This window comes from Protopterus annectens, chromosome 2.part0 (assembly GCF_019279795.1).
Source record: "Protopterus annectens isolate FY-2018-M chromosome 2.part0, PAN1.0, whole genome shotgun sequence".
Classification (NCBI taxonomy): Eukaryota; Metazoa; Chordata; order Ceratodontiformes; family Protopteridae; genus Protopterus; species Protopterus annectens.
The window spans coordinates 56,320,306-56,338,826 of record NC_056728.1 but is presented as its reverse complement, the minus strand read 5'-3'; the positions used below and the strand labels follow the sequence as shown (position 1 = coordinate 56,338,826).

General features: G+C 39.3%; 1 protein-coding gene across 1 annotated transcript in view; it reads right to left on the bottom strand.

The window, feature by feature from the left end:
• The window catches only part of LOC122792954 (integrin beta-2-like), a 1,413,174-nt gene that overhangs the window by 613,980 nt on the left and 780,673 nt on the right, over nucleotides 1-18,521 (bottom strand). The window contains exons 8-9 of the mRNA XM_044060545.1: nucleotides 4,553-4,648; nucleotides 4,359-4,448 (exon numbers count right to left, since the gene is read on the bottom strand). Coding sequence (XP_043916480.1) covers nucleotides 4,359-4,448; nucleotides 4,553-4,648 — 186 coding nt within the window. The remainder of the gene's footprint in view (nucleotides 1-4,358; nucleotides 4,449-4,552; nucleotides 4,649-18,521) is intronic.

Below are 18,521 nucleotides of genomic sequence, written 5' to 3'. Positions count from 1 at the left end.
CCTCTCCCTTAGTCGCCTGTTCGTCTTACCAACATAAAAACTGGGACAGGCTTTATATATATATATATTTTTTTTTTCTTCATATTATATTAATTTAATCAGTTCAGAATGTTCTTAAACAAGTTTTGCCAGTATGGGGTTTATTATTTGTTGTTTTTATACATCAAACAATCTTACAATATATTTTAATAATATTTATCATACATGTCTAACTTTTTGTATTATTTTATGTTGGTATTTTAGTTGGATTATTCTGTTTTTAATATAACACATGTATAAGGTAGACACTGTTACTTTAACAGATGATTGTCTATCAATTAGTTTATTTAGTAATTTATGTGATTAGTATTTAAATGGTTTTCAGGAGTCACCCTTGTATTATCTGAAGAAGTCAGAGAGTATTCTCCGACGAAAACGTTTTTATTGAAATACAGTTGGCGTTAATAATATTATAATAACCCTTGTGTGGTTGCGGTTCCTGCCTCCGACTGAATCTTTTTGGTGATTTGCTTTTGAACTATTCAGTCGAGTCTCCTTTAATTGGCTATGTGGAAAAAGGTTACTCAGACAGTTCCAGTAGTAGTAGTAGAAGTCTCATAAAAAGAATTTACAGTCATACTTAATTATGCTACGGATACATGTAACTCTGTATAAATTGCAGGAGGAGACAATTCTGGGCCCTTTGCAGGTGCTGTGAAGAGCATTTTTGGCTAATATCAAAGACTGAAACAACACTAATTTCATGAACTTTAATCATAGTTTAATTTAGGAACGGGGTCCATTCCTGTCATGGTATTAGAAACCCAAAAGACTTGGAGAAATTAAATCGACCAGAGTGTGTCAGCAATGCAGAGGTCAATTTATCTTCAAATTGATCTATGCCTGAGAACCTATATATATAAATATATATATATATATATATATATATATATATATATATATATATATAAAGAGAGAGAGAGATCTAGGACTATCTACTGAACGCCCATAACACCGAAACTAAAATGGCCAAACATACTTTAGCGAAAGTGCTTTTCACCGAAAAAAAGCACCTTCGCTAAAGTGTAAAAAAAAAAAAAAAACACAGAACTCACATTTACGCAGGGGGGCAAGCCCCCGTACATCCCCCCATGTTGGAGCTGCATGCCCCACCCCCACCCCCATTTTTATATTCTCAATCCAAGATTGCACTACAGTGGGCAAAGGTAATATTCCCTTATCCCCACTGTGCTACGATCTCAGCAACATCCATTTCCCCACATTTTTCTCTTTTTTAGCACACTGTCACAAAAGTGCTTTTTTGGCAAAAAGCACTTTTGCGAAAGTGTGCTCGGTCATTTCACTTTCTGTGAAACAGTCGTTCGGTAGACCGTATGGATTATATATATATATATATACACACATATATATATATATATATATATATATATATATATATATATATATATATATATATATATATATATATATATATATATATAGTCTGTGTCAAATATTCAAACTTACAAAATGTCGAATACCATATGGTCGATATTTGGAAGTTCGAATATCTAATTAAAAAAAAAAGAAAAGAAAAACATATACTAACAGTGCGAGCAAGGAGGCACCCCCCTATTTAAATACTAACTCCAAGACCGCACTTCTGTGCAGAAAAGGGAAATTCTCTAATTCTGCACCATGCAATGCCATTAAAAGTCAACCTTCAAACACCTGAAATGTGGAACATATGGTCTCGACCATATAACGTTCGACATTTTAAGCATTCGAATAATTGACATAGACCATATATCTATATATATATATATATATATATATATATATATATATATATATATATATATATATATATATATGTATATCTATATATATATATATATAAAATATATGTATGCATATATATCTATATATATATATATATATATATATATATATATATATATATACATACACACACACACACACACACACACACACACACACACACACACACACATATATATATATATATATATATATATATATATATAAGTCATTGTTCTGCTGTATTCGGCATTCATCACATGTATCATTGAGTACAATGCTCCATCTGGTATGTACTTAACCAGGCATATCCAATAATTGGAAAGTCCAGAGAGGTTCCTCACTAAAAGAATACAGGCGTAAGTAATATGTCCTGTGCAGACCGCCTCAAGGTCCTATCCATGTATTCGGTCTCCTACAGGCTATTGAGGGGAGATCTATGCCTGGCATACAGGTCATTGTTAGACCCCACTCTGATGAACCTCCTGCATAGCCACAAAACAAACTGCAGCAGAATTACCAATTTTAAAGACTTAAACTTTGCCTGTGATATAAATATGACCTTCCTGGAGAGATATGTATGTATCCCAGAGACTACCCCATCTATGGAACAGGCTACCCATCCATGTGAAGCAAAGTTCCTCCTTAACCCAATTTGTGTGCAAATTGGACAATTGGATGGGAAAACAGAAATTCATCCCTGGTTTGGCACCTATGTCTCTAATGGACACAAGTAACCTGTAAATGGTTCATCTCCCAGACCCATGCTTACACTTATCAAGACTATCAGAACTTGTCAGAGACTTGGGATGCATGGCTAGGCTTAAAAAGGCCCTTGTGGTCATTAGCCTAGTAAACACCTGTGAGCCTAGATATATATATATATATATATATATATATATATATATATATATATATATATATATATATATATATGCATTTTTTAAATTGCATTATTTATTTATTGACATTTTATTGCCAGGAAAACTCCAAAGTATTACAATATTATTATATACAATTATTTATTATTACTAAATTATATGTCTGTGTGTGTGTGTGTGTGTGTGTGTGTGTGTGTGTGTGTGTGTGTGTGTGTGTGTGTGTGTCTGTGTATGTATAAACACACACAAACACACATACACAGATATACTGAATCAAAACATTTACCTCACCCAGATTTCATAATAAAACTAATTACAGATTTTATGTATGTATGTATGTATATATATATATATATATATATATATATATACACACGCATACATACACACTCTATCAGCAGATCTCTGTTTAATGTGATTTATTTTCCGTTAAGTGTTACATTAGATTACCTGAATTTATACGGAGTAGTTATAGGTTCTATGTTATCATTCTAAGAAAGTCACCACTTTTATGACAGGATGTAACTAATTTTTTTTCAAACTGTCATGTGCCCACTCTCTTTCTAACACATGGGCAAACACACATACACACTCACAATATTTACGCGCACACACACACACACACACACACACACACACACACACACACACACACACACACACACACACACACACACACACACACACACACACGCACTGTGTCTGTCTCTGGATTTATATGTTAGAGTTTGAACACCAGGGTTGCAGACTGAGATGATTTTTCACACAGATTTTTCATACACTTTCTTTCAGCCTATGAGAATGAACTGATGTACTTTCTTCTCCATTTCTAAACACACATGGGTATTAAAACACTGTCTCAACAATTTAACAGCTCCAGACAAAGGACACCTGTTACAAAGCTTGAGTTATTGTAAATCTTATTTAGTCCAATAAAAATCATCACTTCACCTCTGTGCTCAAGTTTTGTCCCTGTCACTGAGAGTATATCATAAGAAATCAATGACTTTAAATGAACAAAAAACATCTTAATGAGAAACAAATTAATTTCTCTTCACCGTCTTACACTTTTGGCCCAAGTTCATTCACTGAAGGTAATTCAGAATAAATTCTTTGTAAGCCTTTTTTAATGGAAACATTTTTTCACCACCTTACCCAAGAAGTTCCTTTGACTGATAAACTGTGGTGTTAGCTAGAATGCTTTGCCATCTGTGACACGTCTTTGTGGTTTCTTTATAACATAATTAGGAACAGATTTTGTTTCTTGCATGATTCTGTCATATCAATGACAGAAATTGTGATGATATACTATACTCCATTTGACAGCACTGTCGTAAATTATGGTCAGTGCTACCACTTCTGTGACAATTTTTAGCCATCTGGTGAGTTTGGCTAGATAAAGGCAGTAACCTTGTAAAAGCAAAACCTGTCATGTTTGGATTTTCCAATCCCTGCAACTGTTGGCTCAGACGAAACCTATCAGGAAAGCAATAGGATACAAACATTCCCTTTGTCTTATTTAAATTATCTGTATTATTATATGCTAAGTAACCTTGCAGTCATACCATTTCAAACAAAATGAACACAGAACTCAATGAAAACAGTAGATAGGTGCAGTCATAAGCAAAGCTTATTTTGCTTAAACAAAGCACCTGATTTGGGGTTACCTCAACTTACATTGTATGCACTCTTAATCAGACTGACAATGTTGCTGGAATCCAGAGACAGTTCACCAACAACCGACTTGGGAATGATTTCACTCAAACTCTACAGTGGAAAAAATGACACGTTAGTGGTGGTAATCTGCAAACAACAGGCAGTGAAATTACCATTTCCTATTATTTTACTTATGTGGGTTTTACTAAACTTGCCTGATAAGTCTTCAGCATGTTGGCAGTGACAGCAAAGATTGGCTGGATGTTGTGTTCAGACAGTTTCAGGGCCAGATGTCCAACAGACGGATAGTCCTGTATTAAAAAAACAAAAATAAAAAAGTTCAGTTAACTATTTTCTACTACACAAAAAAGAAAAAAAATATATTTTTAGCAATTTCAGGAAATCACAGCATAGTTTCCTGCTTTTAAAATAAATATCCAGCATAATCTGCATATTTTATTTTTGCACAGTATTACTAATTTTAGTTCAGGTCAGTAAAATGGAGGCAGGGTGTCTGCTGACATTGTCATTGTCATACATTAAGCAAGGAAGATGCCTAATGTCAACAGGCTGCCCATTTATTTTCTGTAGTACTTGAAAGGCCCCAGGATCTAAAGCAGACCAGTTTAATTTTTCTAAGTAACAGAAATCCATTTAATTGCAAGCTATACATGTCATCATAAGGTTTAAAGTACTAACAGTATCCCTGCTGTTCCCAGTCAGTTGTGAAGGGGGCCTGAAAAAAATCATTTACTTACCACAGGACTTGTCAGGTCATCCCAAGCACAAGAAATGAGCTATCATCACTTTAATATTAATAGTTTCATATTGGTTGTCACGTGATCAGATGCCAGCAAATACCTGTGACATACAGATCACCAAAACAGTCTTTTTAAATTTTCTTGTGAGGTTGTCCTGTGTACTTCATGCCTGGGGGTTGTTTTGTCTTCATACTCTTCATGCCTAAAGTGCAGCCTTTGGGTCTTATTACCATGTCAGCGAGGCAGTCTGAACAGATATCAATGATTTTATTTGATATCAGTGATTTGAGTGTATACTGAATTTGTTGTCAACTGGTTATCTGCCTTAACAAACTGATACTCTACAATCATGATGAACCTATACTACACAAAGCTATTTTCTCATCAGATGTATTTCAATATGACTAAAGTTAAAATAAAAGATTTAGTCTTAATTCTGCATTTGAAATACCTGCTCAAATATTACTAATTATATTGTCATAAGGGGTGTAGCGATGCCTGTTATTTCTGACGTGCAATGTTGTCTGAATGCAGACATTTGATGCAGGCATATAAAGTCGCCTATCAGTGTATGCTTAACATGCATAAAGGGTAATTTGTCCTAGCTTTCTATTTACCTGTCACAGTTTATGTACTGGTAGAATATAAGAAGAGAGTTTTGAAACCACAGTAGTGATTATAAGGATTGTAACTTTGTACTGTGTGCTGTGCTGAGATTACACTTCAAAATCAGGAAAAGATATAGAGGATTATGAGCAGGTCACCATCTGCGGTGGTGGTGCTGCGGTAGCGTTGTCGCCTCACAGCAAAACGTTGTCCCGTTCAATTCTCAGCTAGAGTGTCTTCTGTGGAGACATGCATGAATGGGCGTACCTTCGTTGAAGGTTGTGCGTTAGGGCCGGCAACTCAGCATGTAAAAATCAGCTGCCAATCATTAGCGGACCAGAGTTCCATTGTGGAAACCCCTAACCGGGAAAAGCCGAAAGACACAACATGAACAGGTCACCAAACATAACCTGTTTATTATTCATTTAAGATATCGATGTCAAGAAATTTACCTCAAAAGAGAAGTGAAGCTAGAACTTTTTTTTCATTGCCCAGGAAAAAAAAGATGGATGGACGTGGTCAAAAATCAACTGATCGCACATGCCAGCATTTTTGGATATGCCCTTCCCCCCTGTAGTGTGATATCAGAGTTAGCATACACACACACACACACACACACACACACACACACACACACACACACACACATATATATATATATATATATATATATATATTTATATCATTTGCAGGGGGGTTAGGTGTAGAGGGGAGGCTTTGCCCCCTGCAGAAAGTACAGTGGTGTAAGAAAACTTACCAAGATAATAGATGTTCAAATGATCACTGCTGCAATAGTTTAAGCTATAAGGTTTATATTCTGCATAGTGTCTAACAGCTGGGCAGCTTCCAAAGCTTCAGGGCACATCCATACTCCTAAACCAATAGTCAGCTCAAGATAAGTGACTAAAAAGACAGGTTTTGGTGCCAATCCCTTCAGAGTTTTCATGCTAACAGAGAGAAGGAGGCTGAACTCTGAAAGCACAGTGCTAAGAACAACAAACTTAAGAAGATATGTACTCACCATAATGTTCTATCTGTGTTGTCCATCTTCATTCTTCCTCAACTGATGGGTTCAGATCTGAGACTCGGATCCAACTCGGCCGCTTCTATCAGATCACTTGATCCTAGAAATCTCGAGCTCCTACCTTTACCCATAATGCCCCAACAAGCTAACATACTTCAGATCGAGTTTGCTGCCCTTAGGTACAAAGGGACAACCTATAATAGGAATACCAGAAGCACAACATAAAAGGAAACTGGAGCTCAAAAAAGGAACAGAGGTTCATATGCAACACTCAGATCTCTCCAGAAGACAAAAAGGAGGGGGCAGATGGGCAGGGAGTTGAGAAAGAATGAAAATGGGCAACACAGGTGGAATGTTATGCTAAGTACATAACTTCTTAATCTGATGTTGTCATTTTCATTCATTCCTCCACTGATGGGACAGAGTCCCCACCTACTGCAACCTTGGGAGGCCCTTAAGGAAGGATATTCTGGAGTACTGCTGAGCTAAATGCCACTCTTTTCCAAGAAATAAAAACTATCTGTAATGAGCAATGAAAGTGTGGAGATTAGCCCAAGATGCAGTTTCACAAACATCATCTAAAGAGGCTGTGAACCTAAAAGCTGAAGAAACCACCATAGATCTTGTGGAATGAGCCCTAGGAGGTTTTGGTAAAGATAAACTCAATATACCATAGACAAAGGTTATACAATCAGCCAGCCATTTGGCCAGTGTAACTTTAGAAACTGGATTACCTAATCTGGTAGGAGAAAAGAAAACAAATAATTGGTCAGATTTCCTAAAGTCCTGGGTTCTATGAAGGTAGAAATGAAGTTGTCTATGTATATTCGACCAATGTAATGTGTACCCTCCTTTGTATAAAAAAAATGGAAAGAAAACTGGGAGATTAATGACCTGGTTAATATTTGACTCAGAAGCTACCTTAGGTAAAAAGATGGATTTGTCTGCAGTGGCACCCTGTCTTTGTGAAAAAATAGATAAGGAGGCTTTGAAGACAGAACCTGAAGTTCAGATACTCTTCTAGCTGATGTAATAACCAACAGAAAATGGTTTTCCAAGATAAAAATTTTAGGTTGGCTGTGGCTGAAGGTTCAAAGGGAGATTGCGTTAAAGCTTGAGACATTATATTTAAATCCCAAAGGGGTGTAGGATCTTTTAATGGATGTCTGAACAAAAAAGCTTACTTGAGAAAGGCCTTGCATAATTTAGAAAAGGCTAATGTAGAGTTATTTGTGCCCATGTGGAAATTAGAAATGGCAGCCAGTTGAACTCTAATAGTGGAAAAACTAACTCCTTCATCAAAGATTGACGGTACAAATTCAAGGATTGCTGGTACAGGCACTGAAAAGGGGTCCAGATATTTGCTAAGGGCCCAGAAGACAAATCTTTTACATTTATCCCTGTAAATCTTTCTGGTAGAAGCCTTATGAGAAGATAGCAGAATATGATGGACTGGGGAGGACATCCTGGACTGTCTAGCAATCAGAGGAAATGGAGAACCCAAGTGGTCATTTTGAGGCCTGTTATGTTTGGGTAAGTTATGCCTGTCAGGTGAGATAGTAGGTCTGGAGTTGGATCCAGAATCCAGGGAGGTCATCAAAGATGAGGCCAGAGGAACAGAAACGGAATCTGAGAAGGCAAAAAGTGTGCAATGAGGATAACTGTGCTCTTTAAACAAACTGCTTTCTGAAGAAATTTGGGAAGTAGTGGTAAGGGTGGAAAAGCATACAGGAGACCAGAGGGCCAATCATGAACTAGAGCATCTCTCAGTGACTCGCCACCTGTTATTGAGGAGAGAGGCAAATAGATCTCAGCACGGTTGGCCTCACTGATATAAAATTTTCACTGGCACATAGATGTTGAGAGACCACTTGTGTGACATCAGAATGGACCTGCTTAGTTTGTCTGTCAACATGTTGGATTTTCCCGGGATGTGCATTGCTATTAGAAAGCAATTAAAAGAGATCATCCATTGCCATGCTCTCACAGCTTCTCAACAAAGAGTATAGGATCTGGTTCCCCCCTGTCAATGTACCAGACTACCAAAATGCTGTCTGTATTACAGTTGTCCCAAATGGGGGAGAGTGTCTTGAAAGGCCTGCAATGTTAGGAGGACAGTCCAAATGGGGGAGAGTGTCTTGAAAGGCCTGCAATGTTAGGAGGACAGCTCTCACCTCCAGGATATTGATATGTGTCATGGCCGCTACGGAGGACCACAAACCTTGGACTGTCTTTCCTGCATAGTGTTCCCCCACCTGATCTGGGAAGCATCCATGGTCACCATGACCTTGGGAAGGGGAAGAACAAAGGGATGGCCTTCATGGAGCAAGTTTGAATGAATCCACCATAGGAGATATCTTCTGCATGCCTGAATGATCTTGACTGGCATGGATAATGGCTTTTGGATGGACCATTGACTAAAGAGAGTCCATTGAAGTATGGAAGCTGGCCAACAGAACAAAAATGATAGATGCTGCTGTGGAACCCAAAGCTTGTAGTATTAGTTGAGCTGGAAGAGATGAATTTTGGATCACATGCTTGACCTGATACTACAGAGTACTTATTTGAGTGGAGGGAAGAGAGGCTATCTGACTAACTGTGTCCAAATGAGCACCTATGAACTCCAAACTCTATGTTGGGGTGAGTTGAGATTTGTTATAATTGACTATTTCTAGATGACAGTACAACTGGAGCAAGTAGTCGATGCATGATTTGGGCAGTAAGGAGCCAGTACTCTATTTATGGAAACAGCTGGAATCCCAGCAGTCTTAAATGAGCTGCTACCACTCCACTGCCATGCATTTGGTGAACATCTTGGGGACTGTAGTGAAACCAAAGGGCAGTGCTCTGAACTGGTAATGACTGTCTCCCACATACTAAAGATCTGTCGAGCAAATCCAACCATCCTTTTGCAACAGAGGCAAAATGGAAAGAACTGTGACCACTCGAAATTTGTATACTGAACAAATTGATTTAACTTGCTGAGATCCAGAATTGGTCTCTAGTCCTCTTTCTTTTTTGGCACAAAAAAAATGTTGAATAAGTTCTGGACCCTCTTTGGTCTGGGGGGACCTCTGGGATGACTCTTGTTTCTAGTAGCTTTTTTATTTCTAGAGATGCTGTTTCCCTCTGACTGGGTGGAACATCTGAGATATTCTTCTGAACTGTGGGAGGGGTTTGGGAAAATTATATGGTATAACTTTTAGATATAATCCTCTGCATACATGAATCTTTTGTGATAGATAGCCAAACTCTCTGGTGCATAGATAAATGACCCCCAATTGCATCCAGAGTGAGACAGTCCGACCTCCTTTCAAGACCGCTAATAGGCCATATCTGAGAAAGACTTTATAGATCTCTGTTCTGCGGACAGTGTCTGCTGTGAGGGTGGTATCTTCCAGTTGTACTCCCCCATCTGCCACTTGGGGAACTATCTCCACGGGAATCCTGGAAAGGACCTTGGGACTTCTTAAACTTAGAGAAGCACCCTTGAGGGTAGATTTATTTCCTGGATTAGCTCTGGCTGCTGTGTGTCCCTGGCTACGGCATCCTATACCATTCTCTCCACCCTGCTTGCCCTGAACTAGGGAATGAGAATTTGCCCTGCCTGAAGGCCAAGAACTAAACCTTATGCTAAGACTATTGGTCTCTACCTGAACTAAAGAATAGAGCCAATCCTCTCCCTAAGCCTCTTTCCCACAAGGAACCAAGAAACTCTCCACCCTGCTTGCCCTGAACTAGGGAATGAGAATCTGCCCTGCCTGAAGGCCAAGAACTAAACCTTATGCTAAGTCTATTGATCTCTACCTGAACTAAAGAATAGAGCCAATCCTCTCCCTAAGCCTCTTTCCCACAAGGAACCAAGAAACTCTCCACCCTGCTTGCCCTGAACTAGGGAATGAGAATCTGCCCTGCCTGAAGGCCAAGAACTAAACCTTATGCTAAGACTATTGGTCTCTACCTGAACTAAAGAATAGAGCCAATCCTCTCCCTAAGCCTCTTTCCCACAAGGAACCAAGAAACTCTCCACCCTGCTTGCCCTGAACTAGGGAATGAGAATCTGCCCTGCCTAAAAGCCAAGAACTAAACCTTATGCTAAGACTGTTGGTCTCTACCTGAACTCAAGAATAGAGCCAATCCTCTCCCTAAGCCTCTTTCCCACAAGGAACCAAGAAAGTATGTGTTACAACTATTGTAGTAAATACTATACTTGAATTATAAAATTCCATGTAACTGAAGACTGCTCACTAGCCAGGACAGCCAGCAACCTTACTCTACTCTAATAATTTTTTCTCCTAAACCTTATCACACTACCCATGTGTAGTCTCTGTTGCTAACTCCTGTTTACCCTCCTTTACTCCTAGACCTGACAACACTCTTGTAAAGCTACTTGCATTTTTATCCTTGTCCACTAGACGGTATCCTTCTCCTAGTATTTGCCTTGTAAATCTATCTCACTGTTCTGAAATATAATTTATCAGACACGTTGCTCATTTCTTTTCTTTATCCCAGACCTGCTCCCTCCTCTATTTTCACAATAACTCACTCTCCTCCACACACATCTCCACCTTACCACAGCAGGCAGCACTTCACTGATTGTTCCTGGGGTCCTCTTCCTTCACTGGCTCTATCCCGCTCCGTTCACCATGCAGGCTCACTCCGCTCCCCTACCCTGCCCCCAATTCCCACCCGCCACCAGTGCTCCTACATCCCATTCCTTAAAGTGCCAGAACCAACACATTCAAGTCTCACCTAGTAAACCACCTAACTTATCCTTATATTTACACTACATACAACCCTGCCATAATGTCATTCATATCAACCTCTCCACACCTGAAAATCCTACTTCTATCTTCCCTCATACCTATTCTTACTATATCTTATATACTTACATTTTATGAACATCTCCACCACATAAATCTTTATTACCCAACAAAGCAAACCTCCTCAACACCAGTAGTTCACGCTCAAAGTCATTCAAACACACTCAGCACAATAGCCTACCTACCAGCAAAATATCACAGACTGACTCACATCAGATACTATAGGCCAAAAGCTAAGAAATCTCTGCTCCTAACAGATAAACCTCTGCAACTTACACTTAGAATTCAACTCCAATCTTTAATAGATGGAGATATACATCCCAATCCAGGCCCAAATTCTATCTAGTCCAGAGAGACCCGCAACACAACCCCCGCTAGTACACAACTCCTTACCAGACCTCCCAGATCACTATTGATAGCCCATCTTAACATCAGGAGCATAAACAATAAGGTTGCCCAACTACATGCTCTCATGGATGTGCATTCATTTGATATCCTGTGTCTCACTGAAACTTGTCTCAAACCATCTATACAAAACAATGAATGTATACCACCAGGGTATATCATCTTAAGACTAGACCGAAAAGTTAAGAAGGGAGGTGGAGTAGCTATTCTATATAAATCTGGATTACAGGTGACCTCTATTGACTCTAAACCACCTCTAACTAGTAATGAAGAAATACTTATCTCCAAAATGCAACTCAATAACTGTAAATCCATCTACATTATTGCTGACTACCTTCCCCCAGGGAATAACTCTAATACCCTTGAAAATACCCTAAATTGGCTTTCCACCAATTATCCCCAAGAAACAATACTACTCAGTGACTTTAATATCAACTGGAAAAGCTGTACTTCTGAACAGCCCTCTTCTCATCTTAACCTACATGGGTTTACTCAAACTATTAGCTCCCCCACAAGGACCAATAAACGCAATAACAATGAAAGCACCCTAGATTGGATTCTGATAAATAGACATCACCAAAGTTACAATGTAGGGACTCTCCCTGAGGATATAAGCGACCATGCACTCACCTTCATAATTAGATTTAAGACTGACATCCCTAGCCCAATTACCTATAGAACAATAAGGAGTAACAAAACTTTTAACCCTGATATCTTCCAAACTGAACTTAAAGCATGCAACTGGTCACCCTTCAAAAACTTACCTCTAGAGGAAGCAGTAATCTACTTTAATTCTAAATTCTTAAGTATTCTAGACTTCCATGCTCCAAAAAGGACCATTAAAACTAGGGGTAAACCTACCCCCTGGCTCTCAAAAGGGACTAAACAAAAAATGCTTCTCAGAAATAACGTCTGGGCCAAGTGGCTTAATACTAAAAATCCAGAGGATCACTTAAAGTTCAGACAGCTAAGAAATGATACAAAAAAGCCATTCTGTCAGACAAAAGAAACTATTACACTCAACTCCAACATACCCAGCAAAATAAACCACAGAAATTCTGGGCAGGGATTAACACACTCTTACACCCAGGCCATTCAGTCACACCCACCCCAGGAGGTACTGACCATGACAATCCAAAGCAAATTGCAAGTACCTTTAACACATTCTTCACCGAGACCATTCAGTCTCTTGCCAATCAACTAACTCCTGACAGCTTATCTCTGACTTCCTCTAATACTACCTTACCTCCCTCATTTCATCTCAAACCTGTCCCTACATCCTTTATCCGTACCCTTTTACTAAAACTCAAACCTACCACCACCACAGCTGATCTCCTTCCTGCAGAATATCTGCAAAAAGCTGCAAATGCCATAGCCTACCCCATTTCCATTCTGATTAACAGAACAATCTCTGAGGGAACTATTCCATCTATTTGGAAGATCTCACATATTATCCCCCTGCATAAAGGTGGAAACTCTAGGGAATTATCCAACTACAGACCTGTTGCTATTCTATCTCCACTGGCAAAAATCATGGAGAAATGCATTCATAAGCAACTGTTAAAACACCTAATTGATAACTTATTAGCTAACTGCCAACATGGCTTCAGGCCATTTCATAGCACTACTACTGCCCTTTTATCCTTCTCTGACTGTATAAACAAAAATCACAATAACAACACTCTATCCTCAGCCCTCTTTATTGATCTCTAAATCCTTCGATATGGTTAACCACCAACTTCTCATAAACATACTTAAAAACCTATCTCTAGATGCGCTGGCTATACAATGGTTTCAATCCTACTTAAACAATAGGCAACAAGCAGTTCTGTGGGAGAACAACTTATCTCCCCATCTCCCCATTACACTCGGTGTCCCCCAAGGTTCTATACTTGGACCTCTTCTATTTTCTATTTTTATCAACGACCTGCATACTGTAATTCCTCAAGCTACAGTAATACAATAAGCAGATGACTCCACATTAATATGCTCAGCCCCGACTCTATCAGACCTTCAGCCCCTCACCCAAAAAGTGTTTTTATCATGGTAGAGGAATGGTTACTACACCATTGCCTCATCTTGAACCCCAAAAAAAACAAACTCTTACTTTTTACTCCCACCCATAGGGCCACACCACTACACTTTACTGTTACATCAAACAATGGAATCATCATATCCCCTGACTCTACCACAAAACACCTAGGGGTACTAATTGACAATAACCTTAACTTTGATAGTCACATTAACAGTACCATAAAAACAGTCAACAAAAAACTAGGCTCCCTCTATAGAATCAAATCCTTTCTTACCCCACTAGCAAGATCTACTATTGCCCAGACCTACTTAATCTCCACCCTCTTCTACCCCTCCCCTATATTTACTAACCTCTCAAAAAACAACTTAAACAAACTGGCTGTCTCCTACAACAATATTGCTAGATTTGCAACAGGCTCTATATTCAGAGCCCATCACTGTACTAATTATGAACAACTAGGATGGCTAGAATTGCCAAATCTACTTCTATTTAAACAATTAACAGTTGCCTACAAAATCCTGTATCAGCCTAATAACACACCAATTCTTACCAACCTTATCACCCCCTACAACAACCTTAAGACTCTACGCTCATCTAATAAAATATTAGTACAAACAGGCAAAATCTACAATAAGGCTGGTGACTCTTTGTTCTCTAATACCATGGGTAAAACCTGAAACTCTGTCCCCAGTGACCTGACCTCCCTTTCTTCACTAACACAATTTAAAATCAGGCTTAAAAACCTACCTTAAATCCCATTGGTTATGCCCCTGTGTGAACCCAGACTAACTACTCATGTTATTTCTTACAAAGACACCTGTCTTACTAACTGTATACTAATTGCCTATGAAAACCATACATATAACAGGCCTTAAAATTGATTAAAATCTCTATTAATATCTCTAAAATGTCATTAAAACTACCTACCATGTTAACAAAGTTATATGTCATATGATTCTGCAATCTAATGTGTTTTGAAGTGAACATATTTCCTTATATTTTAATCTACTCACATCTGTAAAATCTATCATGTATAAAATAGCTTAATCTTGTATTGCACTTGTACCTGTGAAATATTGCTTTTTATATATATAATTTTTTACTGTGTTTTCGAGGAGCTTTTCTCCCCGGGCCTCTGCTGAAAATGGACATATATCCAGCTGGACTAGCCTGGTCAACAAATGTAAAATAAAATAATAAATAAAATAATAAATATGCCCACTGCAGACAGGGTCTTTCCCACAGTTCAAGAGTATGTCCTTAAACTTGGGACCAAACAGAGAAGATCCATAAAAGACCACATTGACGAATGAAGATTTAAATAGTTCTGCTAAATCACATAAGCTCATCCAGGCATGTCTCCTGAAGACTATTCCTGAACCTGCCACCCGTGAGGTACCTTCCACAGCATGGGAGATCAACATCATGGAACCATATGACATAGATTGGAGGGTGGCCAGCCATGAGGAGATTATTTCCATGCTCTGAAGACATGGACCTAGAAAGAGCTTTAGCAAGCTCCATGATCAATTTGATGTCTTGTAAAGTGCTAAGTAAGTAATCAATCTAAGAACAAAAGTCACTGAAGCATAAACACACTTTCCAAATCTGTCCAATGCCCTAGACTCTCTGTTATGGTGATGGACAGAAGAACTCTGGTCTGCTAGTTCCTTTCTTCTAGCGGCAGCCAGAGTCATGGTGTCAACAGGTACTCCTTTCCTCCAGTGCACATGGTCTTTAGGGGGTTAAGAATTTTATCTGGTCTTTTAGGTATTGGCTCAACAGTGTCCAGCTCCTTCCATGCTTGCCAAGAAACTAGGTCAATGGGCTCATCAGTCAGGGGGTGTGGGTCACCCAAGAAGTAGATGGGCCAGACCTGAAAACCAGCAGGAATACTGATTCTTCCTGGGAGGGGATATTGGAAGATCAACCACTTTTTTGTTTCCAAAGCTTCAGCTGGTGATCTGTGGGACCACTCACCCTCATCAAAATCAATGTTCTCTGTGAGAGATTCCTGGGGCAATATCTAAATGTCTCCTTTAGCACATTCTTCTTCAAGGGAATTCTTCATTGGAGTGTTCTGGGAAAGTATTGAAGAGATAACAATGCCCTGAAGGACTGGCCGGAGACTTACTCAAGTTGACTGTCCCAGTGGAAGAGAAGGTTGAGTCTCAGGACACAGAACAGTATGAGGCAGGGTTGTCTGATCCAGTGGGGACAGAGATGCCTGTTCTCTAGGCATAGAGAAAACCCTCTCCACTACCTCGAAAGTCAAATGCCTAGGAGAAACAGAAGTCAGTGGATCTGAAGCTGGAATCTCTCGGATAATCAGCTGCTGCAACCCTATCAGTGTGCCACTAGAGGAGTGAGCCGGGCCCAAGCTATCCAGTGCCGAGGCTTCAAGGAGAAGAGATGTGTCAGAGCTTTAGAGTCAACTCCAAACCCCTGGATCTGGTGCCAAAGCTTCCGCTCTGAGATGCCTCCAGCTCCAAAACACTCAGTGCTGTTCAGCTCAGGGGAACCATCAGAGTTGAACAAACATTCTTTGGATCTGAAGTAGACATCCCTGGGATATTAGATCCAATGGCTCTAAAACAGAAAGACAGATCAGAGAAGGAAATACCAAAGGAGAGGTGGAGAGACATTGGCTCCCAGGCCCAGAAGGGGTCATAGCCAGGAGAACACCCATCTGTGATCTGAGGAACTTCCTCATCATTCTGTTCATGTCTGCCTTGGAAAGGCTTCTGGAGGTCCAAAGAGAGGACATAATGGAAGGAGGCTTAGAATACCTTTGAGGCAACTCTTCTAAGAATGGAAAGGGGAGACTGGATGAAATAGAATCAGATGGAAGTGGTGGGGTATAGATCTGTGGAGACCTTGATCTTTGAGTTGCCAGATCTGTGATTAGTGAATCTGACTTTTTGTGAATCTTGGCTGGGGTTCCATTGAAGGAGCTGAAGCCAAAGTCAAGAAATGCGCTGGAGACCTTTTCCGGGACTCTTTTTCTTTAGCTTGAGTGTCAATTTTCAATTTATCTGTCTTTTTTGAAGGGTTTGAGTGCCCGACACTGAAGATGATGAGGAACAGGGCAAGAAGTCCTATAGAATTAGTTTATTCTTGTGGTTAATCAAGGCCCTAAAAGTAAAACCTGAACAAATGTCACATCAAGGTGTGCCGGACCCAAACAATACACACATTCCCTGAGGGCATCAAAATTTGGGATCTAATGCCCACAGGAAATACACTTTGTAAACCCAGAGGGTTTTTCTGACATCTTATGGCTGGTACCACAATCCATAGCTGCACAAAACAAAAACTAAGATCTTAGCCAAGAAGCTATAGTAATTTCTTACAAGAAAACAACCTATGAATATAAACAGGCAATTTTTGTCTTATACAGGAAAGATGAGAAGAGAAAGAAAGCTACCAACAATGGTAGAAAAAGTATTTGAAAGGGTACAAAAAAATACCAGCAATGGTAACAGGAGAAGTACCAAAAATGGTAACTAACACTAAAAGGGAATGAAAGATTTGCTAATAACACTAAAATATGGGTGGGAAATTACTAAATTTTGGTAACTCACAACACCAGAACAAGGAAAAATCCAAAGATTACTCAAAAAACACTCAAGAGCTAGGAATGCGCATCTAATACCCAATGGCAGCAAATGAGATCTGAGGTACGTTAGATTGGCAGGGCATTGTGGGTAAAGGGAGTAGCTCGAGAGTTCCAGTATCCAATGATCTGGTAGAAGCGGCAAAGTCAGATCTGAGTCTTTGATCTAAACCTGTCAATTGATGAATGAATGAAAATGACAACATGAGATATAAGTATTCAAACCCTGGTATAAACAACACTTCAAGAAGCAAGGGTGATGGGAGGAGTGCAAGGCTACTGCAGCAGGGATCATTCGAGCATCTACTGTTCTGGTTAAGTTTACTTACACAACTGTGCTGTGTTCATCATATTGATCACTATTGCAGTAGCCTTAGCTATAGGGTTAGATTAGCTTCCTACATTTGGGAGGTGAAAGGGGAAGGGTCTAAGAAGCCATGGAAAATGGTCCTAGCAAAGCCTGATCCAGACCTAGAGAAGGAATCAATCTTCTAATGCCTTATAAATGTATGAATAGAGGACCAAGCTGCTGCTTCTAGAATGCAACCCTTTCCATAAGCCAAGGTCCTGGTAGAGTGGGCCTTGACCCTGCCTGGAATAGTTCTGCTGTGGTGAGCATAACAAAAGGTAATTGCCTGAGAACAACCATTAGGAAACAATCGGTTTTGACACAGATTACGTCCTTATGGTTTACCCATCCACATTTTATATCCTGCCTGCGTACAGCACTACAGCACTCAGATTTTAATTTAAGAAAACATTTCTTATAAATTGTAGCAAACTGCTTGCTACAGTTTAGACCACACATGGAGAGCTACAGCGCTCATATTTGTCTGCAAATGCACCCAGGGCAGTTAATCCTCACTTTGCCCTAGCTACACTACTAACACTTTCACAATTAGTCAGAATAAGCT